Source organism: Notamacropus eugenii, chromosome 1 (assembly GCF_028372415.1).
Source record: "Notamacropus eugenii isolate mMacEug1 chromosome 1, mMacEug1.pri_v2, whole genome shotgun sequence".
Classification (NCBI taxonomy): domain Eukaryota; kingdom Metazoa; phylum Chordata; class Mammalia; order Diprotodontia; family Macropodidae; genus Notamacropus; species Notamacropus eugenii.
Genome location: NC_092872.1, coordinates 404,521,903 through 404,540,527, shown reverse-complemented (window position 1 = coordinate 404,540,527; position 18,625 = coordinate 404,521,903). Strand labels below are relative to the sequence as shown.

Genomic DNA, 18,625 nt, shown 5'->3' with positions numbered 1-18,625 from the left:
TTCTGAATCCTCGGCTACACTCTTGCTGCCACACCTGGCTGTTTCTCCAGAAAGGGTCCCAAACACCCCTTGCTGACTCTCATGCAATAGTTCTCAAATCCCTAAGTCCTGGAACTCTTGGGGAATTACCTCCTTTACAAGGAAAAGCAGCATGGACTACCCCAGAGGCCAGCTATCTTTGCCAGAGGTACCTTGTCATTGATTTGCTCCCATGGGTGGGGGGGATAGGGTAGATGGCTCTTTTTGAACAGGACCCTTGAATATGATATACCTAAAGTAGTTACAGCTGCAGTGGAAGGAGAGGCCACCAAGGACACCTCAGGTGCTGGAGCAGTAAGAGGATGATCAGGAAAAGAAAAAAGGGTGGAATTAAGCTTTGTTCCTCAAGGAGGGTCAGCTAATCTTAAACAATCCTCCCTAAAAAATGCAATGAAGAGGGTCCCACTTCAAGATTGTCAGCTGATGCCATAATGATCAGTTAACACCTTATGAGCTGACAATCCACTAGAGATTAGCTGACAGTTAACTGACAACATGACCAGCATAGTGGGCTTAGGTAGCATGGAGTCCCAGGAGGAAAGTTAATGGGAAGCCAACAAAAACAGACTCATCCTGCTTCTAAATTTATCCTAGGTTGACTGATGGACCGTTGCCTTATTACTAAACATCACCTTGCATGCTTCAGATTGCCAACCCCTTGGCAAGTGTTTGAAGTAGAGGACTGAAGAATCTAAGTCATCAAATGACCTCCAAGCAGGCCCTTGTCTCTATGTTTCGGTTTCTTCTTTATGGAAAGGGGACTATGTGATGGGGGCCTCCTAATTACCAAGATTAAGAAGATAATATTATTAAAAGCATTTGGAGATTGGGGGGGAAGGTGCATGGTGCATAAAATTTCACTCTGCAGAGCAGGGGTGAGGGTAATGCATCCTCAGGTAGAGATCAGAGCTCTAGCTCTGCTACACACTGGGACTGGGGAAATCATTCTCAAAAGATGGAGATAAAAAAAAGAAAACAAACCAAAAACCAAAACCCAACAACAAGTTGCTCATTTGTTGTTGTTTTTTTTTTTTAACTAAGCACCCAGATACAGCTGTTCACATCTGGGGTTATAAACAGTGCACTGATGATCTGAGTTCCCTTCTCCAATATTATTACCCAAGTTATATTTCTGGTTGGGCAAAAACTGAAAATGTTCAATAGTTACTCATCCAACAGCTTCTGAGGAGGGAAAGAACATGGAAAGGGACACAAGCACTTGAATGTGGCTGGTCCTCAATTCCTTGGAGGTTCTCCTGATTCAGGGACTCTGGAGAGAGCTTGGGAGGGTGGCAGGGGAGAGCTCAGTGGAACCAGGAGCTTCTACCTCCAGTAGCTTAGAATTCATACACATTCATTCTTTCATTCTCTCTTTTGTTCTCCTCCCTTTGCTGTCCCCCAACTCTTCTCCCTTTTTTCTTTGCTCTTCCCTCTCTCTCAGCCTCCTGTGTGCACACACTCAACCGAACCATCCTTAAGAAGCATCAAACAAGAGGCTGCTATTTTCCTAGTTGGGCAAGTCTGGGCCTTAGAGAGAGAGCAAGTACACATGCTACAGTGGTTACACATGACAATGCCTGTGATCATCTATAGGACGGTATCTTTAAGAAAAGTACTATCTCACCAAAAGCAGCTACCTGCCTCCCTCAGACTCTCTGCCAAGTTCCTTAGCTAGGCCAGATCTCTGACTTTTCCTACCATTAAAAACGCTTAAGAAGAGATTGGGAAACCTCTTGGCATAAAACCAGGGACCTGCCACTGGTGGTGGATGGCAAGACATGGTTCTGGTTTTGTTTAGCAAAGCCCCTTTGTCCATATGAGTGATGGTGGACTTGGGGTGTGATGGAGGGCTAAGGCCGATAGATCTTAATGACGTCCTTGATGGTGCGTCGGCAGATCGGGCAGCAGGCATTGGGCTGCTTCCTCAGTTTAAGACCGCAGGTGTGGCAGAGGCACATGTGGCCGCAGGTGTAGATGACCATATCTACCTCGCTGTCAAAGCAGATGGTGCACTCGCCATTCTTGTTGCTTGGAGGCTCTGGAGGGGAAAATGCAGGCGATGTGGGGGGGCTCAGAGGGGAGCTTGGAGCAGTCACTGTTCAGGAGAAAAATGAGAAAAACACAAGTATGTACTTTCCCCAAAAAAATTTTAACCCTGAAATTCACAATTCACATCCTTCCCCCATCCCACTTTACCAAAATCAATAAATCTTGGCCTTAGCACGAGATTATACAAAATATACCTGGCTAACACATCACTAGGTGTAAGGTAGAAAAAACAAACTTGAATAACAATAATTGAAAAGAATGTGGGAATCACTCTTGAAACAAAGGGATTACTATATAAGTAAGACAAGTGTCTGTGTTCCACTTCTGTCTTCGCAAAGGTGGTTTACTATGAATGAAAAGAATTCTCTCTTCCCCTTTACCTCCTATCATCCTTCAAAGTACAATTTAGGTACTAGCTCCTAGGAGAGACCTTTCCTGATCTCAAAGATACCACATCCTTCCCCAACCCCAACCCCTACACTGAGCACCCTCTTCCTCTTGAATTAATTTGGATTATTTGTATTTATTTGTGTACATGTCAGAGCTCTCTCCCTTTCCTCCAAAGAACATTAAGTTCTTTGAGGGTAGGGTCATTTCAAATATCTCACAATGTATATCAAGATAAGGTCAAAATGGTACATGATTTAGACATAATGGGTGATATCATAAATAAATTAGAGGAGCACGAAATATTTTACCTGTCAGATCTATGGATAAGGGAAGAATTTATGATCAAACAAGAGAGGATCATGGGAAGTAATGGATAATTTTGATTACATTAAATTTTAAAGGTTTTGCAGAAACAAAACCAATTCAGCCAAGTTTAGAAGGAAAGCAGAAGGTTGGGGAAAATTTTACAGCAAGTTTCTCTGATAATGGTCTCATTTTGCAAATATATGGGGAACTGAGACAAACACAAAAAAATACAAGTCATTCTTCAATTGATAAATGTCAAAGGATATGGCTGGTTTTCAGAAGAAATCAAAGCTATATGAAAAAAATGCTCTACATCCCTACTGATTAGAGAAATAAAAATTAAAACAACTCTAAGGTACCTACCTTACACCTATCAGATTGGTTAACATGACAGAAAAGGAAAATGACCAATGTTGGAAGGGATGTGGTGGAAAAATTGGGACACTAATGCACTGTTGGTAGAGTTGTGAACTGATCCAACCATTCTGGAGAACAATTTGGAATTATACTCAAAGGGCTATAAAACTGCATACATGTCTGTATCCCAAAGAAATCAAAGAAAAAGGCAAAAGGCTTATATGTACAAAAAATGTATAGCAACTCTTTTTGTGGTGGCAAAGAATTAAGAATTGAGGGGCTGCTCATCACTAGGGAAATAACTGAACAAGTTGTGTTATGGGATTGTAATGGAATATTATTATGCTATAAGAAATGATAAAAAGGATGATTTCAGAAAAACCTGGGGAGACTTGTATGAATTGTTGCAAAGTGCAGTGATCATACCCAGGAGAGCATTATACAATTTCTACATTGTACAAAGGAGAACAGCAATATTGTACAATGATCAGCTGTGAACTGTGAATAATTGAGCTCACCAATATAATGATCCAAGACAATTCTGAAGGACTTTATGATGAAAAATACTATTTACCTCCAGGGAGAACTGATGGACTCAAAGTGCAGATTGTAGCATATTTTTTTTACTTTTAAGATTTTCTTGCTTTTTTTTTTTTCAATGTTACTATTATGGGAATATGTTTTTTATGATTTCACATATATAATTAATATCACATTTCTTGCCTTCTCAAATAGGTATGGGAAGGGGTCGATGGGAAGGAGAGATGTAGAACTCAAAATTTTTAAAAAAGGAATATTAAAACTAATTTTACACAATTTTAAAAAAAGATGGTAGAGGCACTTTTATTATCATCTTTATATTTCTAGTACCTAGCATAGTGGCCTTTTATATAGTAATCATTTAATATATGTTGAATTAAATTGAATTGAATGTAATGAAAAGAAAGAGGAAAATTTTTAAGAAAATTTGCCCATGTTCCCCCACATAGCTAAATGCCCTCTTGGCAGAAACAAGCTATACAACAAAGGAAAAAAGGAAACAGCTCTTCTGATAGCACCTGTTATAAAGGTCATTATAGCTGGCCTCTCAGGAAAAAGTTGGAGATGTAACAAAGTCTCCAATTATGTATAAAAAGAAGTCTCCCACCCTGGTAGAAATCATTCAAAATGATTAATCATTCACCATTGGTTTCAATAGCAGCTCTGAATCTGGTAGACAAGAACACAATAAATACAGAGAAGGACGTAGGGTCCAAGAGAGGATATGGGGCCTCGTACGTGTGTGGAGAGTAGGGAGGGTTGGTTAGGCAAGGGAGAACAGATGGAGCTAGTGAATGATGACATTTTTCAATGGGGCTTTCAATATCCAGTGACTCAAATGTTTCATTTCAATTCTTCAGCTTGTCCCACTGGGCAACTCTGGGAAGACAGAGAATTAGACTGATGACCCATAAGTATTTTCATAAAAGGAAGGGTCAGGTTGTTTCAAGTCACCTAAAGAACACTGAGGTGTTTGAAGGAATGTTCACCCCTACATCTCCGTATTTATATCCCATTCGATCCCTACTTCCAGGACAGGAAAATGGAAGGAGGGAAAACAAACACAGACATAGGGCTGCAGAAGGAAGTAATCTGAAGGCAGTAGGGAGCATAATCTTGGCTAGTGTAGGTGAGGGAAAGTGATCATCTAAGCATGTACATGAGGGAAATTCACCATAAGTTGATTATATTTTAAATGGGTCTAGAGGTCAAATAACAACAGCTAGTATTTATATAGTATTTCAAGTTTTGTGAAGCACTGTACGTACATTATTCCATTTAGCAAAGGCAGAGACTAATAATCATAGAATCATATGAACTCAAGAGTTGGAAGAAATTTCTGTTTCAATTGGGTTTGAGTAGAAATTCTCTCAGCTTCATCATTAGGATAGATCATTACAGTGGTCTTGTAGTTCATGGCTTCCTGAAGAATCCTGCTATGATGGGCCTTCTTACCTTTCCAGGATGTGCATTCCACTTGGGGATAGATCTAATGGCTAAGAAGTTTTTTTCTTATCTCTGAAATCTGTCTCTCTGTAACACTGACCTGCTCTACTGGGCCAATCAGAAAAAGTCTAACCCTTTCAGGCGATATTTCTTCCAATACTTAAAGACAGCACTCATTTCCCTTTCCCTGCAACCCCCACCAAAGTACTTGTTTAAGGATCAATATTCCTAGTTCTTTCAAGAAATCCTCACATATCACATTAGGCAGTCAGGTAGTACAGGAGATAGAAAGCTTGGCTTGAAGTCAGGAAGACCAGAGTTCAAATCCAACCTCAGATGTTTATTGGCTGAATGACTGCGGGAAAGCTCCTCAATTGCTGTTTGCCTCAGTTTTCTCATTTGCAAAATGGGGATAATAATAACTATTGTGAAGATAAAGTGAGATAATATTTGTAAAGAGTTTGGCAAACATTAAAACACTGTGTTATTGTTACTGCTCTCATTTTATAGGCTACTGACCATCCTGGTCCTTCTTTGGACCTGGTCTAGCATGTGAATGTCTTTCCTAAAAGAGTGGTGCCCAGAGCTGAACACAGTACTCCAAAATAGTGGATTCATCTTCTTCAAGAAGAGGCTGAACAACTGTCAAGGTTTCGTAGAGAGAACAGACTGAATTTGATGGCTTCTGAGGGTCAATCCAAATCTGGGATTTTGCACTGACCAGGGCACAGTGTTATAGGATTATCACCTCCCTTGTCCTGGACACTATTCTTTTATTCATGTTAAGACTACATTAATTTTTTGGTTGTCGTACCATAAATGTGCATTCCTATTAAATTTGTGTTCCCTTTGTCTCTTTTCTTATCAACTGTTGTCTAGATATGCCATTTCCTTATACTTGGGCAGTTGATATTTTGAACCTAGGTGTGGGTCTTTATATTTGTCCCTATTACACAGCATTTTATGGATTTAGCTCCTCCTGCCAGCCAGATTTTTCCCTCCCCAGTCTTCTGTGTCATCTGTAAATTAGATAAACATGATAATTACTGTTGTTCAGTTGTTTAGTCTGAGTCTTCATGACCTCATGGACCATAGCACGCCAAGCCTATCTGCCCTCCACTATCTTTCAAAGTCTGTCCAAGTTCATGTTCATTGCTTCCATGGCACTATCTCTCCATCTCATCCTCTGTTATCCCTTTCTCTTTTTGCCTTCAATCTTTCATGATATCAGAGTCTTTTCCAATGAATCCCATCTTCTCATTATGTGGTTAAAGTATTTAAGCTTCAACTTCAGTATTTGACCTTCCAGTGAATAGCCTGAATTAATTTTTTTAAGTATCAACTGATTTGACTTCCTTGCTGTCCAAGGGACTCTCGACCATCTTCTCTAGCACCGTGATTAGAAAGTGTCAATCCTGTAGCACACAGCGTTTCTTGTAATGCAACTCTTACAGTCAAACACTGCTACTGGAAAAACCATAGCTCTGCCTATATGGACCTTTGTCAGCAAGGTGATGTCTCTACTGTTTAGTATGCTTTCCAGATTTACCATAGCTTTCTTTCCAAGGAGCAAGCGTCTTAATTTCATGGCTGCAGTCACTGTCTGCAATGATCTTTGAGTTCAAGAATATAAAGTACAATGCTGCTTCCACTTCTTCTCCCTCTATGTGCTAGGAAGTGGCGGGACCAATTGCCAAGATCTTAAATTTTTTTATGTTAAGCTTCAAGCCAGTTTTTATACTTTCTTCTTTCACTCCCATCAAGAGGTTTTAATTCTTCCTTACTTTCTCTCATCAGGAGCATCATAAGTATGTTTTTAATCCAAGCTATTGACAAATAATGTCAAACAGAACCAAGCCAAGGGATCTCCTCTGCCCAGGCTGACATTAGTAGATTCTTGAACCTGGCTTCCTCTTACCATGTTCTCTTTCTTTTTTACTCCTTTGCCCTATGCATGCTTCTTTTTTCTCTGTCCAGTGCTGTTCCTTCTGTTTCTCTCTCATGCACTACTCAGCTTTTCTCCCTAAACGGCTCACTCTGTACCCATGGTTTGAGGAAAAAAAACCAACCAAGGTATGATTGTGCATTCATATTCCTCTCTGCTCAGGTAACACAAGTCTTGTTGAACAGGTTTCCCACCAGCACCTGTGCATTCTTGGGAAAATGAGCTCTCAACAATATCTTATATTCAACTTTAGATTGATATCTAGATGAGTTTATGATCCAATCAAATTTAATCCAGCAGCTTCTGTTAGAATTTCTTTAAAGATTGAACTCCATCTAGTAAATAGGAGGACCACAGGTATACAGTTTCCTTGTGAATGATATATAATTTACATATATATATATAAAATGCCTTATATGATTATATACATATAATCTATATAAAATTGTTTACTATCTTCGGGAGAGGGAAAGGAGTGAGAAAATTTGGAACTCAAAATTTTATAAAAAAAGAATATTAAAAATTATCTTTATATGTAGTTAGAAAAAGAAAATACTACTAAAATTATGTATACATATATATCATATACATGTGTATATATACACATATATTTATACACACATACACATATATATATATACACATATGCATACATATACAGAGAGAGAGAGAGAGAGAGAGAGAGAGTCTCTTCTCAAGTAACTTCCAAGTTAAAACTATTATTATTACCCTTAAGAATTCAGAATTCATTAAGTACCTGCTCCATGCCAGGCACTGTGCTGAGTGCTGTCTTGGCCTTCATTTTTAGATCTTTCTCTTCTCATCTCCCCAGGATCACTGACCTGGCATAACTACACCTGAGAGGTCAGCAGAGGTGAGGAAGGCACACAGGAAGAGAACAAGAAGGGAAATGGCAGAGCACAGGCTGCTACAAATCATACTTGGGTTACCCCTCAGAAAATACAGTTTTAGCTCAAACGGGAAGGCAGCTCCTGAGGTGGCAGCCTCAGACCATTCCTGAATCCTCTGCATCCACAGGGCTCCTTACCTAGTGAGGACTCAGAAGCTGAAGAGGACCTATTCACGCTGAAGGCCATGTCTGAGTCACTGTCGTACTGGGAGCCGCTGGGGGATCCTGAGGGAGAAGCAGTCACTGGGCTAGACTGCAAGGTACCTACAAAACCAAAGGAAGAAAAGAGGTCAGTCAGCCGCAGCTGGGTAAAACTCTCAGGAAGGAAGGAATTCCTCCCACGAGGACCAAAACATTCGTTTGTCTACATCATCAACACCGAGGAAGCAATAGATTTGGAAGGAGACCTGGATTCGAATGCTGCTTCTTATGGGTCAGTCGCTCAACCTCCTTAAATCTAAGCTTCTCCTCCTTCTGCAAAATGAGGCTTATACTATGCCCTCAGTTTACCTACTGGGGTTGTTGGAGAAAAGGGCTTTTTGAACCCTAAAGCACTACTAATAAGAGTAATGCAGTGCTGCTGCTGGTGACAGTGGGCATTGCTGGAACAGGCTTAAGAGGAACTTCTACATTTCAGTGTGAGCATTTATACTTTAGAAATCAGCAAATGCTACAAATCAGGACTTGATTTATTGTTTTGCTGATTGTCTAAAGATTTAAGAAAATGATGAAAAAGATGTTAATAACACAGTTAGACTTGAAAGTGTGTCTCTGTTTTTGGAGAGCCAAGTTGTTGAACATTTACCAGTCCATCCCTGATAAATAGCAAACATTTATATAGTACTGTGGAGTCTTTAAAATACTTTACTCATATTGTCTCATTTGATCCTCATAACCAACTGGTGAGGTAGTTACTACTATTTCTATTTTTTACAGATGAGGTAACTGAGGCAAACAGAGGTTGAGTGACTCACCCGAGGTCACACAGCTAGTAAGTGTCTGACACTGGATTGGAACTCAGGTCTTCCTGATTCCATGTCTAGTGTTCTATAATTAAATTTTACTCATCATATTTAGATGTGTCTTTGTTCTCTCACTTGACAAACTCTAAACTCTTCAAGGAGAGGGCTTTGTGATTCCTCTTAGAATCTCTTCCAGGTGCCTAGTAGAAGGCTTTGCATATGATGGATGCTTAAAGAATAAAGGTCACTATGTGCAAAGGTGGTTTTCAGGCAACACATCCATCTGCCATTATCTTGTTAAGCAAGACAAACTCACTGGTTTTCCCCAATTCACTTCTGTTCCAGCTAACACTTTAAGAGTAATAGCAGTGGTAGCTTATGTGACTATAAATATTTTAAGGTTGTTTTCCTCACAACAGATCTGTAAGGTAAGTAATGCAACTTTAATCCTCATTTGACAGGTGAGGAAACTGAGGATCAGAGTGGCCAAGGGCACAGTGCCAAGGTGAGATCATTTAGTTAGGGAAAATTGCTCTTGGGACTCATCAAGATTGAAACCCCACATGGGATTGTGTAGGGGGCAGCCCAGCATTCTGGTCCTGGACCCTTGGTAGTGTTTGGCACGTGGTTCCTGCTGCCATCTCCTCATTTTCTAGATCAGTGGTAAGGGATGTTCCTGCTGGCATGTTCCTCCAGACATTTCCACCTTTCCAACACTGACTTCACATTACCCTTCTGCTTCCCAAGACTGAAGAAACCAGGAAGGTCCTGGAGATGACCAAAGGAGAATATGGTGTGTGGAGTACAGGGGTAGGAGGGATGAAAAGGCAGTGGTGGAGGACAGAGACATGCAGAGCTGTGTCTGTATCAACTGAGTTTGAAACTGTTCATGTGCCACAGGGCTAAAAAACCATTTTAGTCATGTGTTCCAGACCTGTCTTAGTCCCACCTAGATTGTAAACTCCTGGAGGGAAAGGGTCATGCCTTTGACTTCTATATTATCTGTGGGGATGTGGTTTTTTGGACTTTTCAGTTATGAATCAAAGTCTGTGATAGCATGTTGCTTGCTTTTCAATTAAAAATCACAGATTTCTATGTTGAAGCAATGTTTCAGACCCCATGCAATGAATCCTATGGAGAAAGACCAAGATGCACAGGGCTCCAAACAGTAGCATATTAAAGAGAAGCTCAAGGTACCAATGGTGGTATGAGTCAATAATGGACCGGATGGGCAGAGAGGTGGCACGGTGGATACAGTACTAGGCCTAGAGTCACAGAGACGTGAATTAGAATCTGGTCTCAGACGCCTACTAGGCTCCATGACCCTGGGTAAGTCACTTAACCTTTGTTTGCCTCAGTTTCCTCATCTGTAAAATGGGGATCATCATAACACCTTCCTCATAAGGATGTTGTCAGGATCAAATAAGATAATAATTGTTAAGTTCTTAGCACAGTGTCTGGTACATGTTAAGCACTAGAGAAATGTTTTTCAACATCATTGTCATCACCCAGAGTCAGAACACCTGGGTTTAAACTTTGGTTCCACTACTTAGGATCTGACAACAGTCACCGTTTTCCTTGTTTGATCTCAGTTCCCTTATCTGTAAAGGGAGGGGGTTGGGCCAGAGCAATAGTTCTTCTACTTTTTTTGTGTCCTAGTCTGGTGAAGTCTATAGGCCCTTTCTCAGAACAATGTTTTAAAATGCATAGAATTACAAAGGAAACTAATGACTAGGGAAAATAGAGACATTTTTCCCCATCTAAATTATCTGAAATCTATCTACGGCCCCCAACCTGCCCCCACGAAAGAACCTTGGACTAAATGCTGGCTAAGCCCTCTCCAACCCTAAATTCTATTTCCTCCTGAATTGTCAGCTCTTTCAACTGAGCCGTTTTCTTCCATTCAGGTTCGGGTGCTGGGGTGGCGAGGGAGACAAGAATTGATGAATGAAGAACTTTGCCTTACTCAGCTTTTCCAAGCAGGAAGGGCAGCACCCCCTCACCATCTGCCAGGAGCAGGAGAGGCCAGGCTTGTCCCAGCAGCTGCTGCTGCCTCCGTATTCAGTGTTCAGCGCAGCAGGTGGGTGAGCAGGGAGGGGTCCTTCAATTAATCAGTAAGTATTGGCTGACTTTGCGCTGCTGCTGAGCTAGCTGTCTGGGGGGTCCAATCCACAAAGGTAGATTGAAAAGATATTAAATCAGGGGTTCTTAACCTGGGGTCCATGAACTTTTTTTAAAAATGTAATTATTTTTAGTTTTCAACATTCACTTTTATAAGATTTTGAGTTCTGAGTTTTTCCCCATCCCTCTTCTCCGCCCCCCCAAGATAGCATGCAGTCTGATACAGGCTACATATGTACAATCATATTAAACATATTCATGAACTTGTTTTGAAAAAAATTTTAAATAACTTTAATATAATTAATTTCTTATGTATTCTATTTTATGCACTTAAAAGCATTTCTATGATAAAAGGCCTATAGGCTTTACTATATATTTTACCAGGCATATTGATAAGTAAATCTAAACAGGGTTCCATGATACAAAAAACCAAAACTATGATCTCTGAACTAGAGAGAAAGTGAAAATATATCTCTAGAAAATCAAGTAAATAAAGGTCCAACATAGATAAAAATACTCATAGCAGCATTCTTTGTACTAGCAAAAAACCAAAAAAACCCCGAAATAATAGCTAATAGGTAGAATTTATGCAGCACTCCAAGGTTTACAAAGCAGTTTAGAAAATATTATCTCATTTAATCCTTATAACAATCCTAGGAAGGACGTGCGACTGCTATCTTCATTTTGTAGATGAGAAATTGAGGTGAGAAGCAGCTAAATGACTTGTCCAGGGTCACACAGTTAGTGTCTGAGGCTTTCACTCTGGTCTTTCTGACTCCAGGTCCAAAGCTCCAGCCACTGTGTCACCTAGCTGCCTATGGAAAATGGGTGGCTATTTGATTGGGGAGTGGCTGAACAAATCATGCTAGATGAATATAATAGAATATTATTGGACAGTAAGAAATTATGAATCTAAGGAATTATATTATGAATATGAGAAACATGATAAAAGTTGTATGAATTGAAACAGTAAATAAGCAAAATCCAATACGCTAACAACATGTAAATGAAAAGGTCACTTTAAGGCAACTGAACTCTGAGGAACTGAAAGAACCAACTGGATCCAGAGAACAGATAAGGATCTGTTTACCACTATGGAGAGAAGGGGACTTCTTAGGCAGAATGCTGTGTATACGGTCAGATGTGGTCATGGTATCTGATGCTTTTGCTTAACTTTCTTTCTTTTCTTTCTTTCTTTTACACAAAGCCGGCTTCAGTCAAGAACAGGGAGGGTTGTTTTTTTTCCTGTCTTTTTCCCAGAAATGACTGATATTAAGACAATAGACATTGATAAGTTAATCAACAAGCATTTATTAAGAACTTACTATGAAACATTTGAAAAAGATACATAGTAAGCTCTTGCCATCACCATAGCAACATAATTTGCCACACTCTGCACCTTTGGTAGCTGTTGAGAAACGACACACTGGGAGGTTTAGGACACAGCACAGTTATGGTCCAGACTAACAGAGCATGGAATGGTCGAGGCCATGAACTTGAATCACAGTCTGGAGAGAGTCCAGTCGACATCTAGTTCAATTTTTCATAAACAAGGATCTCTTTTCTGATATTTCTGACAAAAAGGCATCCACCTGTCTCACCTGAAGACCTCCAGTGAAGGGTGACTTCTACCGCCCAAGGAGGCCACATCCTGCTTGTGGTTAGCTATAATTGATAAGAAGTTTCCCCTTACATTAAGGCTAAATCTGCCTCTCTGCACCATCTACTCACTGCTCCTGATTCTGCCCTCCAGGGCCAAGTCAAATAAATCTAGCTCCTGTTTTACGTGACAATTACCCTGATCCCTGCCCAGTGGAAGTCTAGTCTTCTTAGTTCCTTCATAGTCTCCTGATGTGGCATGTTCTCCAATTCCTGCTCATAGTGTTCTAGGGAGGCTGTGAGTTCTTTGAAGGCTGGGACTGTCTTTTGTCTCTTTTTGTATCTCCAACCCTTAGCACAGTGCCTGACACATAGCATAGTGCCTGACACATAGCAGGTATTTAATAAATGGTTACTGACAGACAGTCTGTCAATATACTCTATACAATGTGGTACTCAGGACTAAACACAGTGCTCAAAGATGTCTGACCGGGGTAGAGTACAATGACATGATCTCCTCTCTCATTCTGGGCACTCTGCCCCTCGATGCAAATAAAGGTCAGATTCAATTTTGATTTCTCAGCTGCAATATCACATTGTTTATTGACATTGCCTTTGCAATCAAAGAAATTCCTTGAAATGAGAAGGCCTGCAGTCATGGGAGCCTCTTCCCTTGATGACAGAGGGAACTCAGAAGTAAGAAGGAAGCTTGGCTGAGTACTTGGGAGGAAAAGAGAAGGACCACATCTAATAAGAATAATGGGCCATGTTTCTAGGGCACTTTAAGGTTGACAAAATGCTTTCCTTGTCACATACGAAAATCCCCATTAAACAGTTAACTCAAGTTTGATTATGACCATGTTATGGCAGAAGAAAGTAAAGCTTAGAGTAACTTGCCTGGTCACACAGCTAGTAAATGTTAGATCCAGGCCTCCTGGCTCTGAAGGTCTGGGTCCTTTCCATTATATCACATTTTGATAAATCAATACAGAAATTCATGAAAAGTTCCATGGATCAGGTAGGAGGAAATAAAATTTATATGTGACAGGGTGATCCAATATCATAGAAATGTTGTTAGGTTGTAGAGGACCTGGTTCAAATAGCACACTTGGTCACCTGTGTGATCAATTAATCAATCCACAAGAATTTACCATACCACACCACTTCCAGGTATGATGTGAGGCTGACGGGGAACAAAATAAAAGTCAAACAGTACATGTTCTTGAGGAGCTTATGATCTAGGGAAGGGAGTCAACGGGTACCAATACAGGCCCATACAAAAGAGATGTCAGATAATTTGGGCTGTGGAGGGGGAGCCACTAGCAGCTGGGGGTGCCAGCAAAGGCCTCATGTAAGAAGTGGCATGTAAGCTGGGCTTTGAAGGATGTTGGGATTCTGAGAGGTGGGAATGAAGAGGAAGGGCATGCCAGGCATGGGGGACAGCCAGTGCAAGGCATGGAGAGAGAAGATGGAGGATATCACATATGAGGAACAGCAGGAAAGCCACTTTGGCTTGAGGGTGCCAAGCAGAAGAGTTCATATTGATCCTACACTTAATCTGCACTTAATCTTTCTGGACTTCAGTTTCCCCAACTATAAAATGAGGCGGATGTGCATTATTATGTAGTATGAGTGTGCAAATTCAACATTGTCACACAAGTAAATCGCATTTCTTTAGGATTCAGAGAAGTGTTTTATATTATATTCATCTACATATAAGTCTCATGTCTCCTTTTTCCTTTTAGACTGTTAGATCCTTGAGGTCAGAGACCATGATCTAATAATAATAGATTATTGATAACAATTGATAAATAATAATTATTAATGAATATGTGTAAACTATATAAATGTATAAATATATAATAAACATAAATTTATCAATAGTAGTATATATGACTATTTTAATTAATATTTATTATGCATATTGATTAATAAACTTATTTAATTACATTATATTTAGATAGTACCTACTACATGCCAAGCACTGTGCTGTATTCTACAGATATTATTATGTCATTTGATCCTCATATGAATCCTGGGAAGTATGTAGTATTATTATTTCTATATTACAATTGAGGAAACTGAGGCAGAGTGACTTGCCCAGAGTCACACAGCTAGTAAGTATCTGAGGCCATATTTGAACTCAGGTCTCCCTGACTCCAGGCCTAGTGCTCTATCCAGTGTGCCCCCTAACTGTTCTTATTCTTCTTCTATTCCCCTAGTCCTAATTTTGCAAAGAGTGGGCATGTAATAAATGCTTGTTGAATTGGCTCTCCTTGGCATGTAGAATGTCCTCAGCCAGCAGGCAGACAAAGTATTGGAATGCTGCAGCAGTCAAATAAAAAAAAAATTAGCCCTGTTAAATGTGAGACATCTGGCAGTAATCTACACAGCTTCTTTCAAATGGACTTACCCAAAATCTTGAGCTGATTGATTACTCCATGAATTGTAAAAAACACCCAGAGAGACTGTGAGGTATCCACGCACATCAGCATTCCTCGGTTGTTACCATTCACACCATGGTGCACTTCCCCATTTGGCAATACCATGAAATTGAGGACATCCCCACTATTGAGGATGGGGAATGCTCGGTAGACCACCCAGTACTCCTTGCGGTCTAAAAGTGAGTCAGGATCAGCCGGGAGCTCATTGGTCCTTAATGTCCCTGGGTCACAGGAAGTGATGCCAAAGGAGAGAGCCCCATAATAGGGCAGCCCCAGGTGTCCAACTTCAACAAAGAGGCTCTCACCGATGTGTAAAGGCCGGTCTGAAAACACCAAAGTCCGACTGCTCTCCTGCCAGTTGGTGCAGGCTGCCATCCGGTCCTGAGAGAAGGTGACATCGGGCCCTCGAGTGGGGTGGAAGTGGAGGTCTGTATCCAAAAAGGCTGGTACTCCATGACCCCGAGAACGCCTGTTGGGACAACAGGGTATAACGTGATTGTCCGTGGACACTCCTGGGACCCGGCTCAGGTTTAAGTTGCTGATTTTGGCTACTACTTGGTTGTTCTCCAGTTCATTGTTGTTGAAGTTGGCTGAGTCGTGGTTACTTTGTGGGATACAAGTGCTGACCCGAGTGTTACTGAGACGAGAGGAGGCCATGGTCTCGGCAAACATGCTCTCTGTGATCAAATTACAAGAAGACATTACATAAATAAAAAATTGTGGCAAATGGTTTTTATTCCTTTCTCCATTTCTGTCTTTTCCCACTCTCCTGGACAGATGGATATTTAATAATTTCCATTTTTTCAGTCTCTACTTCCCCTTCTACAGGTTACCTTTTGCCTGACAAGGAGGACTGGTCAAAAGGTCAAGACTCTACCCTTTTAGGCTGAATAAACAGAAAGAATATGCATTTATTAAGTGCTTATGTTAGTCCCTGTTCTCAGTGCTTAGGATACAGATATAAGCAGGAAAGACAATTTCTGCCCTTTAGGAGATTGCATCCTAATAGTTTTAAGAAAAATTATATAATATGGAAGTCCATCAGACAAACAATAACAACAGCAAATTTGTTATTTAGTTGTTTCACTCATGTCTGACTCCGTAACCCCATTTGGGGTTTTCTTGGCAGAGAAACTAGAGTGCTTTGTCATTTCCTTCTCCAGCTCATTATTTTAGATGAGGAAACTGAGGCATACAGAGTTCAGTAACTTGCCCAGGGTAACAGAGCTAGTGTCTGAGGCTGGATTTGAACTCTGTCTTGCTGACTCCAAGCCCAGTGCTCTATTCACTGAGCCACCAAGAAAATATGGGTTCAAAGAGTTTCAACCTTGCTTTAAAGATGCCTAAACAAATTGAGAGGGGCAGCTAGGTGGTGCAGTGGATAGAGAACAGGCCTTGGAGTCTGGAAGACTCATCTTCATGAGTTTCAATCTGGCCTCAGACACTAGCTGTGTGACCCTGGGCAAGTCACTTGTTGTCTCAGTTTCCTCATCTGTCAAATGAGCTGGAGAAAGAAATGGCACACCACTCCAGTATCTCTGCCAAGGAAATCCCAAAGGGGGTCAAGATGAATCGGACACGACTGAAATGACTGAACAACAAAGCCTAATTGAGCACAACCAGACTCCAAACGTCCTAGGCAGAGTCCAAAAAGCCCTGGAGAGCAAGGAAACGCTCTTTTAAGCCTGAGAGAAGAATAGACTATCTGAGAGCTTTTGCCTGGTGTCCTGTAGGCTGATGTGAAGCCAGGGGAAAGAACAGGAACTGCTCAGTGGCTGGGGAGGGTGGGGCTCTGCCTGGCTGCTATCCTTTGGTTGTCCCACCCTTTGTACTATGGCCAGGATCACCTTTCTCATTCAAAGATTTGGTCATAGATTATAGCAATATAAATTTAGAGCTGAAAGGGATCTCAGATATCTTCTAATCTAATCCCTCCATTCTACAGATAAGGAAATTTAGTTCTAGATGAGATTATCCCTATTTTGCAGATGAGGAAACTGAGGTTGAGAAAGGGTAAATGACCTGCCCAAGGTCACACGGAGGCAAGATTTGAACCCAAGCTTTGATAGCCAATGACCTTCCCATTGTACCATGTTGCAGGTCGCTCCCTTGTTTATCTACCAAGTAAAAGTTTGAGCTCCTCAGCCTAGCTTTCAAGGTGCTCCACACCCTGAGACATCATCCTTTCCAAATTTCTCCCATATGCTTCACACACCCTGTGCCCTAGCCAAAGCAGACAGTTTTCTGCCCTCAACACACCCAGCGGTCTCAGGACTCTTTGTCTTGTTCACACTGTTTCCTATGCCTGGAATGACTTTCTTTTCCCTCTTCTGCTGTTCCAACTCCTGCCCATCCTTTAAGGACCAACTACAAAGCTATCTCCCCTAGGAAGGCTCCACTGGTCAGGAAGTAATGACTGCCCCTCTTCCTAGCCCCCCAGACTTCACAGAGCATTGTGTTAGGGACACCTCTCTAGTTCTGTTCCAGCTACACTGAGAGGAGGGCAGAAATCATATTTTATCAAAGCTTTTAGTCTCCTGAATGCCTATCGTGTCAAACGGACATGTTCCTACGTGGAAATTTCAGCTAGGTATCCTGGGAACATATGCCCATCTAAGTCTGCCCAACTAGTGTGGGATTCAGACTTATGATCATATTTATGGTTCTTTCTATGGTGCCATATTTTCCTTATACATGGCAAATGTACCACAATGCTTCAAAAGTGCTTAATAAACTTTAAAAAACAGCCTATAGAGGTTAAGAAGAGTCTACAGATTCACTTAATGAGCATTTATGAATCACCTATTAACTGCCAGAGAGCAGCTAGGAGGCTTAGTGCTAGGCCTGGAATCAGGAAGACCTGAGTTCAAATCTGGCCTCACATACTTAGTAGTTGTGTGACCCTGGACAAATCACTCACTTAACATGGTTTGCCTCACTTTTCTCATCTGTAAAATGAGCTGGAGAAGGAAACCAGTGTCTTTGCCAAGAAAACCCCAAATGTGGTCACGAAGAATTGGATTCTATGACAATGATACACAGGGAGCATGATTCCCTTTGGGCCTACTGAGTCTTCCCTGGGGTCCTTTGTTATATCTGAGAACAGAGACAAAGCACAGCAGAGAAAGTGTGGAATAGAGGAAGGAGTCAGAGAACAGGGATTTGAATGCTAGCTCTTCCACCAGTTCCGGATGCCTTAGGACAAATCCTCTTGCCTCTGTTTCCTCATCTGTCAAATGAGAGGTTGGGATTGGATGATTTCTAAAGTTCTTCTGACTAATGTTCTCTTATCACCTAATCCTAAAATAAACAATGAATCGAAAAGTGTTTATTGAGTGTCCACTATGTGAAAGATCAGCTATGCAGGAATTATAGAGGGAATGGAGAGGTATAAACACATAGTTCCAGCCCTCAGGGAACTTATAGTCCAGATAGGGAGACAAGGCATCAATCTACAAAAAGCTAAGTAACACAGTATGAAAATATCAATGATAATATCACCATTACATAGCACTTT

At 40.9% G+C, this 18,625-nt stretch overlaps 1 protein-coding gene across 1 annotated transcript in view; it reads right to left on the bottom strand.

Annotated features, from left to right (window-relative positions):
- Nucleotides 1-1,048: 1,048 nt before the first annotated feature.
- The window catches only part of NEURL1B (neuralized E3 ubiquitin protein ligase 1B), a 67,388-nt gene continuing 49,811 nt past the window's right edge, over nt 1,049-18,625 (bottom strand). The window contains exons 3-5 of the mRNA XM_072630978.1: nt 15,078-15,785; nt 8,121-8,246; nt 1,049-2,134 (exon numbers count right to left, since the gene is read on the bottom strand). Coding sequence (XP_072487079.1) covers nt 1,890-2,134; nt 8,121-8,246; nt 15,078-15,785 — 1,079 coding nt within the window. The 3' untranslated portion in view covers nt 1,049-1,889. The remainder of the gene's footprint in view (nt 2,135-8,120; nt 8,247-15,077; nt 15,786-18,625) is intronic.